This window comes from Biomphalaria glabrata, chromosome 7 (genome assembly GCF_947242115.1).
Source record: "Biomphalaria glabrata chromosome 7, xgBioGlab47.1, whole genome shotgun sequence".
NCBI lineage: Eukaryota > Metazoa > Mollusca > Gastropoda > Planorbidae > Biomphalaria > Biomphalaria glabrata.
In genome coordinates this window covers 19,878,697-19,897,536 of record NC_074717.1, presented here as the reverse complement: position 1 = coordinate 19,897,536, position 18,840 = coordinate 19,878,697, and the positions used below count along the sequence as shown (strand labels likewise).

General features: G+C 36.8%; 1 protein-coding gene across 1 annotated transcript in view; it reads left to right on the top strand.

Moving 5' to 3' along the window:
* Positions 1 to 18,840, top strand: part of LOC106051434 (uncharacterized) — a 79,844-nt gene that overhangs the window by 38,671 nt on the left and 22,333 nt on the right. The window contains exons 4-5 of the mRNA XM_056035298.1: positions 266 to 310; positions 11,081 to 11,225. Of these exons, the coding sequence (XP_055891273.1) occupies positions 266 to 310; positions 11,081 to 11,225 (190 nt within the window). The remainder of the gene's footprint in view (positions 1 to 265; positions 311 to 11,080; positions 11,226 to 18,840) is intronic.

The following is an 18,840-nucleotide window of genomic DNA, read 5'->3' as shown; positions in this document are numbered from 1 at the left end:
TGTTCGTGTTTATATAATGGAACCACCTTTCTTACGTATCAGACTGCTAAACACTGCCACCCTACAGTGAAGTTTACACTAGGTTACTTTACTGCTACAAGCTTCCAATGGCAGTAGACTCTGTTGTGTGGTTATAATAATGAAATGTTCAAATGTGAATGTTTTCTAGACCATCACAAACAATAACGTTATAGATTTACATGTGAAGTTAACATTGAGAACGTTTGAATTGATATTGACTTTTTATTCTCTCTCTCTCTCTCAGTATTCCCCTGGCAGACTTTGGTTTTCTCGCTACGTTAACTCACAGGTAAGTTAGACTTTGGTTTTCTCGCTACGTTAACTCACAGGTAAGTTAGACTTTGGTTTCCTCGCTACGTTAACTCACAGGTAAGTTAGAGTTTCTCTTGACACATTGTCGGCTTTCTGGCTTTTACTTTCTCTACACTAACACTATAGGGTTAACGAGACAGTGCAAGGCTATTTCCTAGATCTCTTTTAACAAGGTTTTTGTTGTGGTTTTAGAAACTGTTTCTGAAAGTTGTTCAGACTTTTGTGTGTGTTTGTTCCACAAAGACTTATGTTGAGATTTAAAAAAAAAAAAAAAAAACAAGATTACAAAGAGAGGCGAATCCGAAACATGTAAAACAACAAACATTCTAAATTAGACCAAAAAATTCTAGATCTAGATTCTACAATGATTTTAATTAGAACTTAAATCTAAATCTAGTTTTTAAAAATCTAGCTCTAGTGTAAAAATAAAATCTAGATCTAGTGTAAAAAATCTAGTTTTTGTGTTTAAAAAAAATCTAGATCTAGTGTAAAAAATCTAGATTAGATCTAAATCTAGCTATTTTATTTTTAAAATGCGAGTCATATTACGAGGTTTAATAAACATTACTATACCGAGTTGTTTTAGCATTTAAAGAATTTATTCCATCTGACGTCAGAGGAAAAAAATCCAATACGTCACACGGCCTAGTTAGACTAAAAAATATCATCTATACGATCAGCTTGTTGAGGGTTCATAGACATTGGTGCACCGAGTGATTTCTTTTAGCATTTCATTTAAAGAATTAACTCCATATGTCGCCAAAGGAAAAAAATTCCATTACGCCACAAGTCCTAGTTAGACTAAAAAATGTCTTCTATACGAGCAGCTTGTCGAGTGTTCATAGACATTGGTGCACCGAGTGAGTTCTTTTAGCATTTCATTTGATGGGCTAGTTAGACTAAATATGTATATAACATATATATAAAGGGATTAAAGACGCTTTTTTTTGTTTTGTCTGTCAGTCTGTCTGTCCGTCATGTTAATATCGAAAAAAAAAAGACTAAAAGTTATTGAAAATCTGATTAAAATGTAATTTCCCTTCCGAAACATTGCATTAGTTTTAAGTTTCTATAATAGATTGTTCCGGATGTTTATGTATTTATAGTGAGATACCGTTAATTAAATTTGTGGGATGGTCTGTTATGAAAATTAGATGTACCATAGCCTTATGGAGAGATTTTCAAACCATACTTTGGTGTAAGAAAGTTGTTTTCCTTAAAAATCGGAACATAATATTAACGATAATAAGATTTTCTAACATTTTAGCTAGAAAGTTAAATGTAGTGTAAGAGAGAAGTGCGATTTTACATAAATAGAGTTAAAATATTTTTCTTAAAAAATCCGGAACAACCAATTTTCGTAAAAGAGAAATTTATTTCTGTATTTATTAGAAGAGGGATTTCAAACATTTGGAAACAAAATCCGGAACATTCTTTACCGATTAAACAACTTTTATTGTGTTTCGGCAAGAAAATTAACTCAAATAAATTAAAAAGTGATTTTCAATAATCGTTTCTAGTAAATTACTTTCTTATTTTAAAATCCTGAACAACCTATTGTCGATATTTTTTTTTAAAATAAAGTCATTTGACATAAATTTGTTTTAAGTTAAAAATTCGGAACAGTTGATATGGATAAATAAACTACAGTGACATAGTGTCAAAGAATATAAGTGTAATATTAGTCAATTATGCGATTTCAAACAATCATTTGACATAATTTATTTGTTATAAAACAATATCCGGAACAACTTTATAGTTATTGAAATATAAATCGGTATAGATATTTTTATTTAGCATGTATATGCTATTTACATTAAAAAACCGGAACAATGTATAAAAGATGATGTGTTTATTGCAACGTTTAAGCATGGAAATAAAATCAAATATAAGTTAGAAGAGCAAAAAAAATATTCGCTGGCATTGATTTGGTTTTCACAAAACATCTGGAACAATCTATTATAGATACTTAAAACTATTGCAATATTCCTGAATGAAAAATTAAAGATTAAATCAGATTTTCAATAGCCTTCGTTTAGTGTTATTTGTTAATCTAATCGTGACGGACAGACCGACCAACAGACAAAACGCACAAAAATAAGCTTCTTTTATTCGGATGAGGGGCACTAAACAAAAAATAAATAAAATCTGATTTTTTTAAAAAGTTTAAGAAATTGTTTAGCACCATAGCATGTTGCGACGTTACGCTACTGCACGAAAGTCGCTGCATAAAAAGTCCATTTTAAAAAATGTGCGTGACATTTACATACAAAGTGCATTATTAGCCTTTATAAACAAACAGAAATGTTTTCTATTAATTTTAGCAGCTAGTTGACCAGAAAAAACACCTTTAACTATTATTCATATTTGTTGTAAACATTTCTTGTACATTTTATAAACATATTTGATTTAGTGATACTGAAAATACACAAAATTAATCCATCTTTGTTAGCATATTGTAACATTGCCTCCCTTACATTTACGTAATTGTTTTAGAATTGGTGTATTTTTATGAAAAAATCGCTTGCATAATTAATTTTATAAATTAAACGGTTTGCTTTTAGAAAACCAAAAGTAGCCGTTGCACCTAAACTTTTCAAGCCGCATTTAATGGTGAAATAATATTCTTCATATCTCTTCTAGTTTTCGAGATCTGAGTGTGACAGACGGACAGACAGACAGACGGACATTTTGCACAAACCTAATAGCGGCTTTTTCCTTTTACGGGGGCCGCTAAAAAACTCTGGTTCTTGCTCAAAAACTAGTTTAGTGCCACTCGCTAAGTTCATTTCTGCTGGTTCTTGTCCTTGAAATTCAGCTCGTATCTGAGCCACTAAATGTAACACGATATGCGAGACTCGATGAAGGTCCTTGATTTTAATTTCGTTGCAACCTGTTATAACGTCACAATGTTTACCAGCTGCGTTTCTGTGACTCTATACAATTACAAAGCTTGTATCAACTCACTTTTTCTGCTCAAAAGTTTGTTTACAGTTACAAAGCCTCTATCAACTCACTCTGTCTTCTCAAAAGTTTGTTTACACTTACAAAGCCTCTATCAACTCACTCTGTCGGCTCAAAAGTTTCTTCTCGCTACTTCTCCGACACCCGATCTCAGTCAACTATTTCTATTACCCGACAATACAAGAGTAAAAAAAAAAGTACCAATTATTTGATTAATTTATTTTGTTTGGTATCGCGAACAAGGGAAAGAAATAGTACTTGACTGAAATGTGGTATAAGTTGAATTATTCCCCTTCATAGTTTTAAGTAACTTTGAAACAAACATAGATAGCTATACAGTCTTACATGCTCATGAGCTCTTCATTAGCAGAGTGGTTACCGTGTTGGCATGAGAAGCATGGGAAGGCTTTAGCCCAGGTCGTTCCCCCTTTTTTAATAAACACTTAAAAGGGATCTCCCAGATAACCCGTTCTTTCTCTCCCCCTTCCTATTTTTCATCCTTTTTCAACTGGTCCAGACAAGTGATATGATCTTAGCGTAGAGAGATAGCATGACATTTTGTTGAACAAATTATTTGGTAAAAATAGTTCTAATCGCACAGATTTATTATTGTTTGTCTAGATCTATTACAAATCTATTGACATGAGTGATCCAAACTACACGTAATATAATCTTTGTTTTTAAAAAGTTGTTTGTTTTTTTTTAAATTGTGTTTATTTTGTTTTTAAAGTATTTTTTTTCATATGTTTTTCTTGTTACAAGTTCAAGTCCCTTGTGTAGATTTTGTTTTGTTTTCCAAGATGTCTTGTCACCAATGGAGACACATTCTTGTTAGAAACATTGTCTGCTTAGATCTAGCTTTATATCAAGTAAGATCTAGATTTATATCAAGTAAAATCTAGCTTTATATCAAGTAAGATCTAGATTTATATCAAGTAAGATCTAGCTTTATATCAAGTAAGATCTTGATTTATATCAAGTAAGATCTAGATTTATATCAAGTAAGGTCTAGATTTATATCAAGTAAGGTCTAGATTTATATCAAGTAAGATCTAGATTTATATCAAGTAGATCTAGATTTATATCAAGTAAGATCTAGATTTATATCAAATAAGATCTAGCTTTATATCAAATAAGATCTAGCTTTATATCAAGTAAGATCTAGCTTTATATCAAGTAAGATCTAGATTTATATCAAGTAAGATCTAGATTTATATCAAGTAAGATCTAGCTTTATATCAAGTAAGATCTAGATTTAACATGAGGATGGTTTATCGATGGTAAGTATCCAACTAGAGCTACATATTTATTTTTAGACAAAAATTGAACAACAATTAAATGGTCTCTATGTGGTGGAAATTGAGAACCTAAAATTCCAAACTAAAAAAAGAAAACAACAAAAAAAAAACACCAAGAATATTTATTTAGTTACAGATGTCAATGTTTTGTTTTATTCAATTTTTAAAGACAGCGTCGATTTTCTTTATAATGCACCATTGGTAATAAATGTCAACTTTGGTGCATTATTCAATGAAGTCCCTGATCCAGAGCTTTACTTTTACAATTTACTTATTATTTAACGCTTTTGTCCTTCGGACATTTGATCACGTAAGGTCCTGTCCCTTCCTTTTCTGTAATCTTTCTGACCACCCACGCTATCAATAGATTTCTTTTTGGCCTTATTGCGTGCACAGGAGTGAGCCGAGTGAAATCCCTTGTGGATTCGGAAGTGTCATCCATCAGACGACGATAGCCGTTCACGTGACCCTGAGCCAGTGCATGTGGTACGGAAGGGAACCCCCAAACGTTCGATCATTGAGCTGTTCACAAACACCAGATACCACCACACTAACACAGAGATTGTTTCTTTTTAATCAAAATCTAGCTAAACAAATCATATTATAATTATTTTCTGACATCTTCGGGACTCTTTTATGGAGGCGAGACTTGGAAAAAAATAAGTAAGATGAACAATTAAAAAATCCATTACTTTATCTCCACACGTTCTTTGATCAGATTTTAAAAGTGAAATTAATCCACAATTAAAGAGTAGGGTATAAGTCAAAGTTATTAGCCATCATTTGCGCTTTAACAGAAATCTTAATATAAAGCTAACTTTTCGGTTATCTGGTGGATTAAGAATGTAGGCTCGTAGAGCGTTTTTACAAAGCTTAGATTAACTCACGCTGTCTGTCTGGCAAAAGGTTTAAACACGTTATTTCTCCCACACCCATTCTCTGATCAAGATGAAACTATGCACAATCATATCTTGTACCTGACACTATAAGAATCAATATAAAAACAAATAACAATTCAATAAATATATTCATTATTGGTAATTAATTATTTTGTTTGGTATCGGAACAAGGGAAAGATATTGTGCTGTATACGTTGAATTAGTCCCCTTTATACTTTGTGTAAAGAATTAGGTCGTCGACTTAAAAGTTTGAAACTAACAATAGATAGCTTAAAACCTTTTATTTTCATAAACACTTCACTGGCACAGTGGTTAGCGTGTTGGCTTGAGGAAGTTTGAGCATTCGAGTTCGAATTCAAATCGTACAACTTTTTTGTTATAAAATGCCTTTAAAAAGCAACCACGGTAACCTTAACAGGATGCCCCCTTCTTTCTTTCCCTTCCCCCCCCCCCTTTTCTAATTTCCCAATGGGTCCAGACCAGTGATAGGAGCATGCTCATAGAAAGCTAAAAGAATGAAATTTCGCTAAACAAAAACAATATGTAAAAATATTTCTAATCGCACAGATTTATTATTGTTAGTCTGCTCGATCTATTAACAAATTAATTGCTTGTCTGATCCAAACTAATTGATACAATTACATTTAATATAAAATTTTGTTGCTGTTTTTATATCTTTCTTATTTTTAGCACTGTAAAATGAAATAAGCCTTTCATTCGTAGCACAAGCTTATTTCTATTATTCTGTTGGCAACAGACCAACAGCTATCTTTCAACATAAGTCCTTGATATCGTTTAGTTTGTCTATTTATTCAAAATAGTCTCCAATTGTTTTTTTGTTTTTTTACATATTTCTTTATGTTTCCTTATATCGCTTTCTCTTCTTTTTCTGAAGACAATGTAATTTGGATGAAACTGATTACTTACAGATTTTTAACCATATCTTTAAAATGAAAACCCCCGGTGCTAAACAGTCCACTGTGGCAAGAACTTCTATTGCATCCTTTAACCAAACGAGACTTAGATCTCCAGGTCTAACTTTGACATACATTGTGTTTGATCTGAGCATTAAAAGTGGGTGAGTTAATAAAAAAACAAAGGGTGGTCTCCCTGTGAACTAAAGGAAATTTGGTGTTGGTCATGTCACAGTCAAGGTGACCACACTTGTCCACCAGGACTAGGGATCGATAAACGTGCGAGCTGTCCATGTATTTTTTTCCAGTGTGTGTGTGAGTGTCTGTCGTAATGGGAATGAGCTGGCCATGTCTCGTCTTCTTATGGGTGGGTCTTTCATTGAGATGGCAAGAACTTGCAATAACATGAACATGACCTCCCTAACGGTGCTCGGTACTGGCCACGTCTGGATCCATCAGACTGAGAGAAAGGAGGGGGGGGGGGGGGGTACCGTAACATTTGTTTTGAGAACCTCTTCAACAGTTTGGTGAGAGAAATAATGCCATTGTTAGCGTGTCTAAAATGGAACAGACTCGAACTTCAACAAATTGATGGGTTCGAATGTTTTTAAATTAAAAACTTATCTTATCTTATATAATACAGACGTTACAACAAAAAAAAGAAAATGATTACGTCCTACGCGTCATGCATTTAGTCATGCCAGTAGCAATGTGCGGGTGGTGCGGGCCGCACGGGGCATCAAGTGGTGGGGGTCATCAAAATGAGGACAAACTTTCTCAGTAGAACTATACATTGTAATTACATAAATAAAAACATTTAAATATTTGTTCGGTCATTTGTTATGTCCTATATTCTCTCTTAAATTAAATGTAAGCTGTAGCCCAGCTTGAATTAAATTTTAACAGATTTATTTAAATCTCTTAAGGCAACACACTTTTTTTTGACGCCTTACATGATGTTACTTCATTGTTCAATGCAGTGGTTATGGACACGTTTATAATGGTGTTTCCTTTTATTACTAATTAGTAATGGTCCAATCTCTTTTGTGTTTGTCTGGGGGCTTCAGGTAAATGTCGCAGTTTGTCAAGAGGTCTCCGAACTTCCAAAACAAGAGTTTTATAAAAAAAAAAGTGTCAGTCTCCGAATATTGCCATCTTGATTCGCATATTTATTTACTATTGTGGTAAGTGTGGCAAGCAAGCGAAGTTTTTCTAAACTTACTTTGATGAAGAAATTACTTAAATCAACGATGACGAATTTACGACTCGCTAATTTGGCCATTACGTCAATTGAACAAGATCTAGTAGAAACAACTAATTACAATAAAATGATCGATCGTTTGTTGGCACCTGAGATTCACTTGTATTTCTTTTTGTAATTAGAAACTTTTCACTGTTTTTAAACTTTTTTTTTCGGAGGGCATCATGAGGAACTGCCGCACAGGGCATCAAATATCCTAGCTACTCCACTGAGTCTTGCATATTAACCAATGACCTAAATTCTGCCAAGTCACTGGTTTCCCTGGCTATGGCTCAGGCAACCCATTCCATGCTCTAATAGCACAAGGGAAGAAGGAGCATTTGTACTAATTTGTCCTAGCATATGGAGCGGGGAATGTGCCTTTATCTTGGTGTCTTTCTGAGTACTTTATTAGATTTTGTTTTTGTATTTTGGTTCAGTGTTTTATGTATAATTGCTACTTTACTTTTGAGTCTTCTGTCCTGAAGGCTTTCTAAATTTAGTGATTTTACTAAAGGTGTTACTCTAGTCAAATGTGAATATTCGTTTGTTATGAATCTCACTGCTCTATTTTGGATATTGCTTTGATTGTTTCTGCACATCTCTGTATTTATGTTGCACAAAAGTGTTCTCATAAAAAACAAAGTTTACCACTCTGAAATAGTCTAAGCCATAGACTGTCATATATTTATGTCTATGGTCTAAGCTTACTTTGCTTGAATTTATAAGTTGCTTTTTACTGGAGAGGCGTAGAGGGTAGATGTTGCAGATGATCTATGGCTAGGTGTGAATTTCAATGCAATGTAGGACTTCTTATTTTACTGCGTACACAACTATTGATCCATCGTTTTCTAGGTCGTCATCTTGGCCAATTATCTTCTCTTCTAAATCTGGATCTATAGGCCTATTACTAAACTAAGAATCTTCTCTACTAAATACCTAGATCCATATTTCTAGTCTAGACTCCAGACTACTGTCTTGTAATGTTGCCATGTCTGGATCTGTATCAACAAACTAGAATTTGACCATATATCTAGCTAGATTCAGAAATCTAGTCTAGTCTATTATCTTTTAATCTTTCCATGTCTGGATATGTATCAACAAACTAGAATTGTACACACTGTGTGTAAATCTATACATGGGCGTTACCAAGATTTTTCTCGGGGGGTGGGGGGAGCGGGTGTTTGGCTTGGAGTAAAAAAATGTCCTTTTTTTTCTTTTTAAATCCATCCCTCACCAGCTGTTAAGAGTAAAATAATCGATGACAAAAATGTTATGGGCTTCCTAAAGGAGGAATTTTAAAAAAGTGTTCATGTTATTTGTTGTAGAAAACCCTTTTTAGAAATTAAAATAAAAACAAGATTTGAGAAAAGCTCTTCAGTATAACGAGCAAACACAAAACGTTAATAAACAAATTGACTTTCAAAAGTTGAGTATTTCTCATATTTCTAATAATAGAGGACGTCCACTAAACAAGATCTAGGGTTTCATGCAATCAGCTAGCAAGAGCTTGGAGAGTATTTTACTAAGTTCAGACATTGTTCTATTTAAATGGAATGTCTTTTGATTTGAAAGAGTTCAAATAGATCTTCAAGCCAACGTCTTCCTAATCACAGAAACAAGTGCAGAGTTCTCTTGTGTATGTTTCTGTGTTCACTTCGTTGGTAGTTGTCCAGTGTACACAACATATTGTTTAGTGCTGGATTAATCTATTGACTTTAAAAAAACAACACTTGGTTGAGGTATCTCAGGAAGAAGGTTTATCATGAGCCTATCTCAGTTTATCATGAGCCTATCTCAGTTTATCATGAGCCTATCTCAGTTTATCATGAGCCTATCTCAGTTTATCATGAGCCTATCTCAGTTAATCATGAGCCTATCTCAGTTTATCATGAGCCTATCTCAGTTTATCATGAGCCTATCTCAGTTTATCATGAGCCTATCTCAGTTTATCATGAGCCTATCTCAGTTTATCATGAGCCTATCTCAGTTTATCATGGGCCTATCTCAGTTTATCATGAGCCTATCTCAGTTTATCATGAGCCTATCTCAGTTTATCTTGAGCCTATCTCAGTTTATCATGAGCCTATCTCAGTTTATCATGAGCCTATCTCAGTTTATCATGAGCCTATCTCAGTTTATCATGAGCCTATCTCAGTTTATCATGAGCCTATCTCAGTTTATCATGAGCCTATCTCAGTTTTCCCCAAACGTTTTCCTTAACGGAACGGAACACTTCTCACATTCTGAGTATTTAGAGGAGCACTTCTCACATTCTGAGTATTTAGAGGAACACTTCTCACATTCTGAGTATTTAGCGGAACACTTCTCACATTCTGAGTATTTAGCGGAACACTTCTCACATTCTGAGTATTTAGCGGAACACTTTGCTTATTTTTAGACAGGTTAATTCACATGGTGGCCTATTAGTTAATTATTCCAATAGATCAGGTTCCGCGTGACAAAGTCTGGGAAACACTGGCCTAAGTTAGTGATTGTCAGAATAAACCAATTTCGTTTTTGACTTGAAACATTTTAGAGAAAGAGACGCTGTCTTGACACAGTTACTTGTGATCACAGTTAAGGATGAAAACAAGTTTACTCTTACTTTAGTGTACTAGAGTCTAGTGACTTCTGAAGAGATTTCATCTCGGTTAGTCTCGTGGATTCATCGTGAGGGGAAACTAAAAGTCAACTGGCTTACAACAAGATTAACTCCGGCGGAACTATTACATCGGTCCGAAGTAACTGGTACTCAAACCATTCCTTGACAATGATAGACTGTGACTATTACTTTGATAGTTGCTCGGAGAATGGATTGCAATTTTAATTATTTATAAACTATTTTTATCTTATATATTAAGACGTTACTTCAAAAAAGAAGATAGTTACGCCCTACGCATTTCATGTGTCAATCTAGTCATGCATGTTAATCAATTACTTAAACTTAAAGTCATTGGTTTTCCTGGCTGATTCAGGCACTAGGGAAGAAGGAGCACTTGAACTAATTTGTCCTAGCGTATGGAATAAGAAATGTGTTTCTATCTTTGTGTCTTTCTGAGTATTTCTTAGGGTTTTTTTTCTATTTCTAAATTATGGCTCAGTGTTTTATGTATTATAGGGTATAGCTACTTTATTTTTTATTCTTCTGTCCTGGTAGATAATGATTTTACTAATCAAATTCCAATATTCGTTTGTTTTAAATTTCACTACACTATTTTCTGTTAGTTCTAGTTTCTTTATACATCTTTTTTGTGATATATATTTGTAACTCGAACTCAATGAGGAAGTTTTGGGATGATCCCCTAGGCAAGCAATGTCAGCTCTTCATTTCTGCTAATTTGTTGTGATGATTTTCACTCTTTTTTTTTTCTTTCATACGAAATCACTTGACACTTCTACTCTGCAACTTGCATTTGGCGCCATCTCCAGAGAGTTCACAACAAGAGAGTGACAGAGCCTGTGTTCTTCCGACTGATGCAGTACTTCGCCGTCTGCTTGTTTGAATGTAAGGAAGCAGAAGACTTTTCTCCCGCCAAAACATTAATGACCATGTGCTTTACATTTTATTATGAAGGTAAGTGTACATTTTAAAGTTTGAGATCACTTAACTTGAAAGTATGTATTTTCTCTGATAATAATACATACAGTGCAATTTTAAAGAGGAATTACATAGTCACAAAAGCACGAACCATATTTATATCTCTAAATCTTTATACTAAATGTCACAGTTTTCTACGTTTACTACTCCATACACATAGACTACGGGTAGCATCAAGGGATCTGCTGAAAGGTGTGATATTTAATAACGCTTTGTGCACTTATAGTGACCTATCCTTTATTCCGAGAATAATCTTTTACCTATTGGTCTTGCTAATTCCATGAAGTCTTGGTGTAAGTATTCTTATAGACGGTGTCTCTCAAAACATTAGCCCCCCACCCAAGATGACAAAGGTGGTAAACTCGCTCCCTTCTTAAACAGATAAGAGGCCCTAGGGAGTGCTGTAAGGATGAAGATTTCCTGTTACTTTGTTGTCTCCAGAAGGTGTGACAGGTGGGGAAATGTGACGTGTGTTTGGCACGTTTTATGTCTAGGGGATGATTATTTTTGAAAGCAATCACACCCCCCACTTATCAGCATATGAATCGGGAGCAGACACGCAACGAGACAAAGCAATGAGAAATAGATACAAAAGTTAAAATAAAGAATATTTATTTACATAAATATACATATAAGGATAAAAGGGGGAGGGTTTGCATCTATCTCTAGTATATTCTATGTTTATCATCACTCTTGCACCTAATAAGAGAGTATGTCACTTTGTCCTCTGACTTAGCTGGTATTCCTGTTGATGTCGCAGCTGGCTGGGTCCTGGCTTGAGGTTCTGCAGCTGGAGGTGGCGCTCTAGCGGATAGAGGGACGCCGGCGATATAGCTCTTGTGGAGTCTCAGTCCCAAGTTCTAGTATCTGTAGTGGGCACAGTATGGCGGGTGGCCGGATACCGTGGGCACAAGGTTACTGCGGGCAGAGCTGATCTGCCGTGGGCAGTGTGAGTAACAGGATATGTCCAGTGAGTTGCAGAGGGTTGGCGTAGCTATGACGTCTCGCACAGATCTGACTCTATAGGGACGTCGCGCCTAATAGCTTGACAGGTGGGCTGTCGAATAGGCGGGCAATGCCGATAGCGCCAAGTAGTAGAGTTGAGTAGATCTCAGTAGGCAAATGCAGCGCTGAATAGCACTGAGCACAACTGCAGGTAAATGGATCGTTGATCCAGTAACTAGGCAATAGGTGATTCTTGATAGCAACTAGGCAAGTGCAGCGCTGATTAGCACTAAACACATAGATAGGCCAGTAGGCAAATAGGCAGGTAAGTGATCCGATAAATAGGCAGACACCTGAGGGAGGCACCAGGTATTCCTCTAGGAGGGAGAATAAATGATATAGTCCAGACTCGATCGACAGCGATAGAGGAGTGAAAGGGTCTGGCTTGATTTGAATCTACTTATATACAGGCCTGGAGAATGTGGGCGGACACAGGAAATGCCCTAGGCTAAGATTTATCTTACACGTGGGTGGATTTGACTCGAGGTGGGAGCCGCACCTTGGAATATCACGCGGTGTGTTGACCAGGGTAATCTCTTAGATCAAAGAGAGACGTGAGAGAAGGGGGGGGGGAGAAGGATTAGCTTGCATTCAAACCAAGGTGGTGTCAACCGCGACCGTCCTTCAGATATCCGGCGGGCAAGACAAAAGAGATTGTGTGTTTACCTTTCCCCGATCAAGGGCAGATAAATGAAAGGACGCGCTTTAGCTATCTCCAATGTGGTCAACTAAGTCTAGCCTGGAGCGGAAAAGGTGTGGCGGGTGAATGATTTAGGGGTAGGATGGACAAATAATTAAAATAAAATAAATAAATAATGAAAATAATAATTAATGCTGTGATAATTTAGAGTGACTCTGACAGCGAGTTTTTGACTTGTCACAGAAGGTACGCAGAGTTATTACATATTGTTACGAATCTCACCATCCAGGCTCTCTGCAAACTGCACCATACACCACCAACTTAAAGAACTTGACAACTCAGGGCTCCAAAGTAACGTAACAGTTTAATGTCAATAAATAACAGCCAATACTGTACAATTGGCAACACGTACACTGTACAAATATCTCTCCGATAACACCGTTCCGCCGTATCAACTCTTTCACTGGCCTCTCCGTCTCGTTCCGGGCTTGCACTGGGTTCAACAGTTAAGGACTGACTTCACACACTAGGCTCGTTGTGTCGGACTTGATCGCAGACCAAGATCAAGACGCCAGTCGTCTCAACTGTACTTGACAGTACTCCGCACTGAACCGTCGTAATGCTCCGTACAGAACCACACCGTTGAACTGTGCTGTAGTCGACCGTGTTCTGTGCCCTGTCGTGAACCTTCTGTCGTGAACCTTCTGTCGTGAACTTTGCTGTATTGAGCCCCTTTTCTCCACCGTCTTGATTGCGACACATCCGCTCTTTATGTAGGGTCCCTACTGGCCTTCTAGAACCGGACGGAACATCGCTCGACGTTTCTAGCTTCGTCACATGACTACATCCCTCGTGACGCTCCTGAGCTCTGTTCACGACGGCGATCCTTCCCGAACCTTCATGTTAACACTCGTCTCGGCTGACCGTCGTAGCTCGTCACGGTTGACCGCTCGTCTAGCGCTGGCCTGGGGCGATTTGCGTCGGCTGACTACACACACACCACTACCCCCATCTGTGCCACCACCAGGTTTATAACAATATTAACAATTACCATTATAACAGATCACTGGTGTCTTATCTCAAAAACAAAAAAAAAACTCTTTTGAAATCAGATTTCGACATCACGCTCGTCAGGATTGAAATTGTCGAAACCCGCTTTTAGACTAGCATTGCTTACAAAACAAGGGAGCCACACCCACAGGGCCCGTCTACGAGTCTGTGTAAAAACAAACTACCTCGTTAACGTGTTTTATTTCAGAAATAAATCTGAACTAGATTTCAGATGTCAAGATGTTTCTTTAACCCAGTCTCTGTGTGACTTAAAAACATAAATTACTTTTAATCTTTTGTATTGTTTGTTTTCTTAAATGTATTTAAAAGCATTAACTTGACTAAATCAATGGGAGGGTTGAAACAAGTACAGGAAGATCAGGTTTGTTACCATCAACTGGTCGAAATCTTTTACACATAAGTTCTCCCACTTCCCATTTTTCTATCAATATGAAACTTTAAATACAGAATCATTGTCTAGGACGAAACATTATTTAATAATAAAAAATGATGCCCCAATTACTTAATCAGTTAGTCGTAATTGATTCATTTAGTTTTACATGAAACTCGGCGACTAGTAACGCGTGACAATAATCACAATAATGTAGAGAATAAGGTCGTTCGCTTAAAAGACCAAAAATAAAAAAAAAATAAAGTAGTAATAGACTGATGAAAATGTCTATTTTTATAAGCACTTGAATAGCTCAGTGGCAAAACACGTTGGCCTCCAATCATGGAGGCTCGTGTTCGAATTCCGACTAGAGCAGATCTTTTTTTTAATGGCATTAAAAAAAAACATCAAGAAAACCTTCTCCCAGATTATTGATTAGCCTACATAATTGATTCAAAATAATCAATGTAATTCCACTTAATATTAGCGAACCCTCAATCTCGGATCACGTTGGAATTTAAAAAAAAAATTACAAGAACAAGAATCAATATTAAAAATTAATTAATAAGTTAATTAACTATTGGTAATTAATTATTTTGTTTGGTATCGAACTAGGGAAAGAAACTGTACTTGATTGATGTGGTGTTAAAAGTTAAATTGGCCTCCCTTCATACTTTGTGTAGAGAATTTGTGAATTAATTCGTCGCTTAAAAGTTTGAAACTCACAATAGACAGCTATAAAACCTTAAATTTTTATAAGCACTTCGCTGGCCCAGTGGTTATATTCAAGTCATGACACTTTTTTTGAAAATAAAACTCCATTTAAAGCGATCACCCAGATCTCTCTTCCCCCTCTCCCAACTAGTCCAGACAAGGATCACAGAGTATCGAGATAGCTAAAAGTACGAGACAGCACTAGATGAAAACTATTGGTAAATGTTTCTTATCGCACAGATTGATTATTGTGTAGATATATTACAAATTTATTACATGACTGATCCAGACTAATTTATACAATTTCGTATTTTGTTACTAATGTTTTTTTTTATTAATTTATTTTTTATTGAAATTGTTTGTGGCTTTACTCGCGGTAACTAGTATACCTTCACTTTAACACAATAAATTGAAGCCCTTTAGAACACAGTTTCGTAAAACAAGGCTGGATCAGACAGCCTCCTTCTTCTAGACTACCCTGTGATCTTAAAATAAATGATACAGCCCCAAAGTAATCCTTTAAATTATGATTATATTAGCACTAATGGATGCTATTCTGAAAATTGAAAAAAAAAAAAAAAAAAAGTTTTTTTTTAGCGCTGTTTTAAAATTTTTTGTGGGATGTCCATTAATGCTAATGATTGACCTTTTAGTACTCAGCTTTTTCAATGTCCCCTTGTTGTTGTTTTTTCTTGACCTTGACCTGAAAATGTAACGCTGTGTAGAGGACATGACATTAAGAGAGCTTTGACGTCCCCTGGCCTTTATTGAATAGAACTTTGCCGCGTTCGGGGATTTTCCCATTGGAATGAGGTCTGTTACTCCGCAGACCTATGAAGGTTAAATTGAGGTCATGTCAAAGGCTACACCCCTTCTTCTCTCCCCCCCCCCCCGACATTAAAAACTGGAATTGGAAAGGATTTAATAAAATTAACTTTTATTTGCATATAAATAATTATTTTAAACGCTGGAAAAAAAAAAGAACACAAGAGTTTTTAAAATGTCATTTTGTTTTGATGAACATAAATAATGATTAGACTAGTTGGTGATTCCTCTCATTTAACTTTTTTTTTTCTATCTTGACTGAAGGGCGATCTTAGGAGGGGAGTTTTCAGGGCGGTCTTAGATGACGGCCCCACTCTGACTTCTTTTTAGGTATCTTCTTATGTCCATTCAGGTTTTTTTTATTCTGATATTTGAGTATTTCATCACGCATGAATGTCTTGTTCATGTCACTCGAGTATTTCATTACACCTGAATGTCTTGTCAATGTCACTCGAGTATTTCATTACACCTGAATGTTTTGTCAATGTCACTCGAGTATTTCATCACGCATGAATGTCTTGTCAATGTCACTCGAGTATTTCATCACGCATGAATGTCTTGTCAATGTCACTCAAGTATTTCATCACGCCTGGATGTCTTGTCAATGTCACTCGAGTATTTCATCACGCCTGGATGTCTTGTCAATGTCACTCGAGTAGTTCATCACGCCTGGATGTCTTGTCAATGTCACTCGAGTACTTCATCACGCCTGGATGTCTTGTCAATGTCACTCGAGTATTTCATCACGCCTGGACGTCTTGTCAATGTCACTAAGTATTTCATCACGCCTGGATGTCTTGTCAATGTCACTCGAGTATTTCATCACGCCTGGATGTCTTGTCAATGTCACTCGAGTATTTCATCACGCCTGGACGTCTTGTCAATGTCACTAAGTATTTCATCACGCCTGGATGTCTTGTCAATGTCACTCGAGTATTTCATCACGCCTGGATGTCTTGTCAATGTCACTCGAGTAGTTCATCACGCCTGGATGTCTTGTCAATGTCATTCAAGTAGTTCATCACGCCTGGATGTCTTGTCAATGTCACTCGAGTATTTCATCACGCCTGGACGTCTTGTCAATGTCACTCAAGTAGTTCATCACGCCTGGATGTCTTGTCAATGTCACTCGAGTAGTTCATCACGCCTGGATGTCTTGTCAATGTCACTCGAGTATTTCATCACGCCTGGACGTCTTGTCAATGTCACTCAAGTATTTCATCACGCCTGGATGTCTTGTCAATGTCACTCGAGTATTTCATCACGCCTGGATGTCTTGTCAATGTCATTCAAGTAGTTCATCACGCCTGGATGTCTTGTCAATGTCACTCGAGTATTTCATCACGCCTGGACGTCTTGTCAATGTCACTCAAGTAGTTCATCACGCCTGGATGTCTTGTCAATGTCACTCAAGTAGTTCATCACGCCTGGATGTCTTGTCAATGTCACTCGAGTACTTCATCACGCCTGGATGTCTTGTCAATGTCACTCGAGTATTTCATCACGCCTGGACGTCTTGTCAATGTCACTAAGTATTTCATCACGCCTGGATGTCTTGTCAATGTCACTCGAGTATTTCATCACGCCTGGATGTCTTGTCAATGTCACTCGAGTATTTCATCACGCCTGGACGTCTTGTCAATGTCACTAAGTATTTCATCACGCCTGGATGTCTTGTCAATGTCACTCGAGTATTTCATCACGCCTGGATGTCTTGTCAATGTCACTCGAGTAGTTCATCACGCCTGGATGTCTTGTCAATGTCATTCAAGTAGTTCATCACGCCTGGATGTCTTGTCAATGTCACTCGAGTATTTCATCACGCCTGGACGTCTTGTCAATGTCACTCAAGTAGTTCATCACGCCTGGATGTCTTGTCAATGTCACTCGAGTAGTTCATCACGCCTGGATGTCTTGTCAATGTCACTCGAGTATTTCATCACGCCTGGACGTCTTGTCAATGTCACTCAAGTATTTCATCACGCCTGGATGTCTTGTCAATGTCACTCGAGTATTTCATCACGCCTGGATGTCTTGTCAATGTCATTCAAGTAGTTCATCACGCCTGGATGTCTTGTCAATGTCACTCGAGTATTTCATCACGCCTGGACGTCTTGTCAATGTCACTCAAGTAGTTCATCACGCCTGGATGTCTTGTCAATGTCACTCAAGTAGTTCATCACGCCTGGATGTCTTGTCAATGTCACTCGAGTACTTCATCACGCCTGGATGTCTTGTCAATGTCACTCGAGTATTTCATCACGCCTGGACGTCTTGTCAATGTCACTAAGTATTTCATCACGCCTGGATGTCTTGTCAATGTCACTAAGTATTTCATCACGCCTGGATGTCTTGTCAATGACACTTGAGTATTTCATCATACAGAGATCTCTATACAAATTTGAAGCTTAGTGTAGCTACATTGATGGCAGCTGTAGCTATTCTGATATATGACGAACAAATGTCTTTCCATTTTCAGTGTTGTAACTTTCACTCCTTCTATCTTGGATACTGCATCCAGTCTGCGTAAACACATGGGTGGGCATACGTTTGCGATGGTCGGATAAAGAAAACAGAACTAAAGTTTCACGAGAATGTCGACACAAACTAATTGCCCTGGTTTAAGTGAAATGTCCCTATTAAAACGACTTTGTTCCAGTAAAATCTTTGAGTGAAATGACCATAGTCCAGCTAAATGACCTGAACCTCATTGGTCCCTACGGTACATACTTGAACACCTTTTCTTGTTACTTTTAAATAACTAAAACAAAAACCATCAGACAAATTAAATTGCACACACACACACACACGAGAAAGAGCCCGCTGAAAAATAAAATCGATTATTTTTGGTGGTGATGTCCCCCCCCCCTCTCCCCAACTAACACTTCTCTGTTTTGTCTTATCGATTCCAACATTTCAAATCCCGGAACGATCTAAGACTGTAGTAATGATTTTTGCCTCAAGGT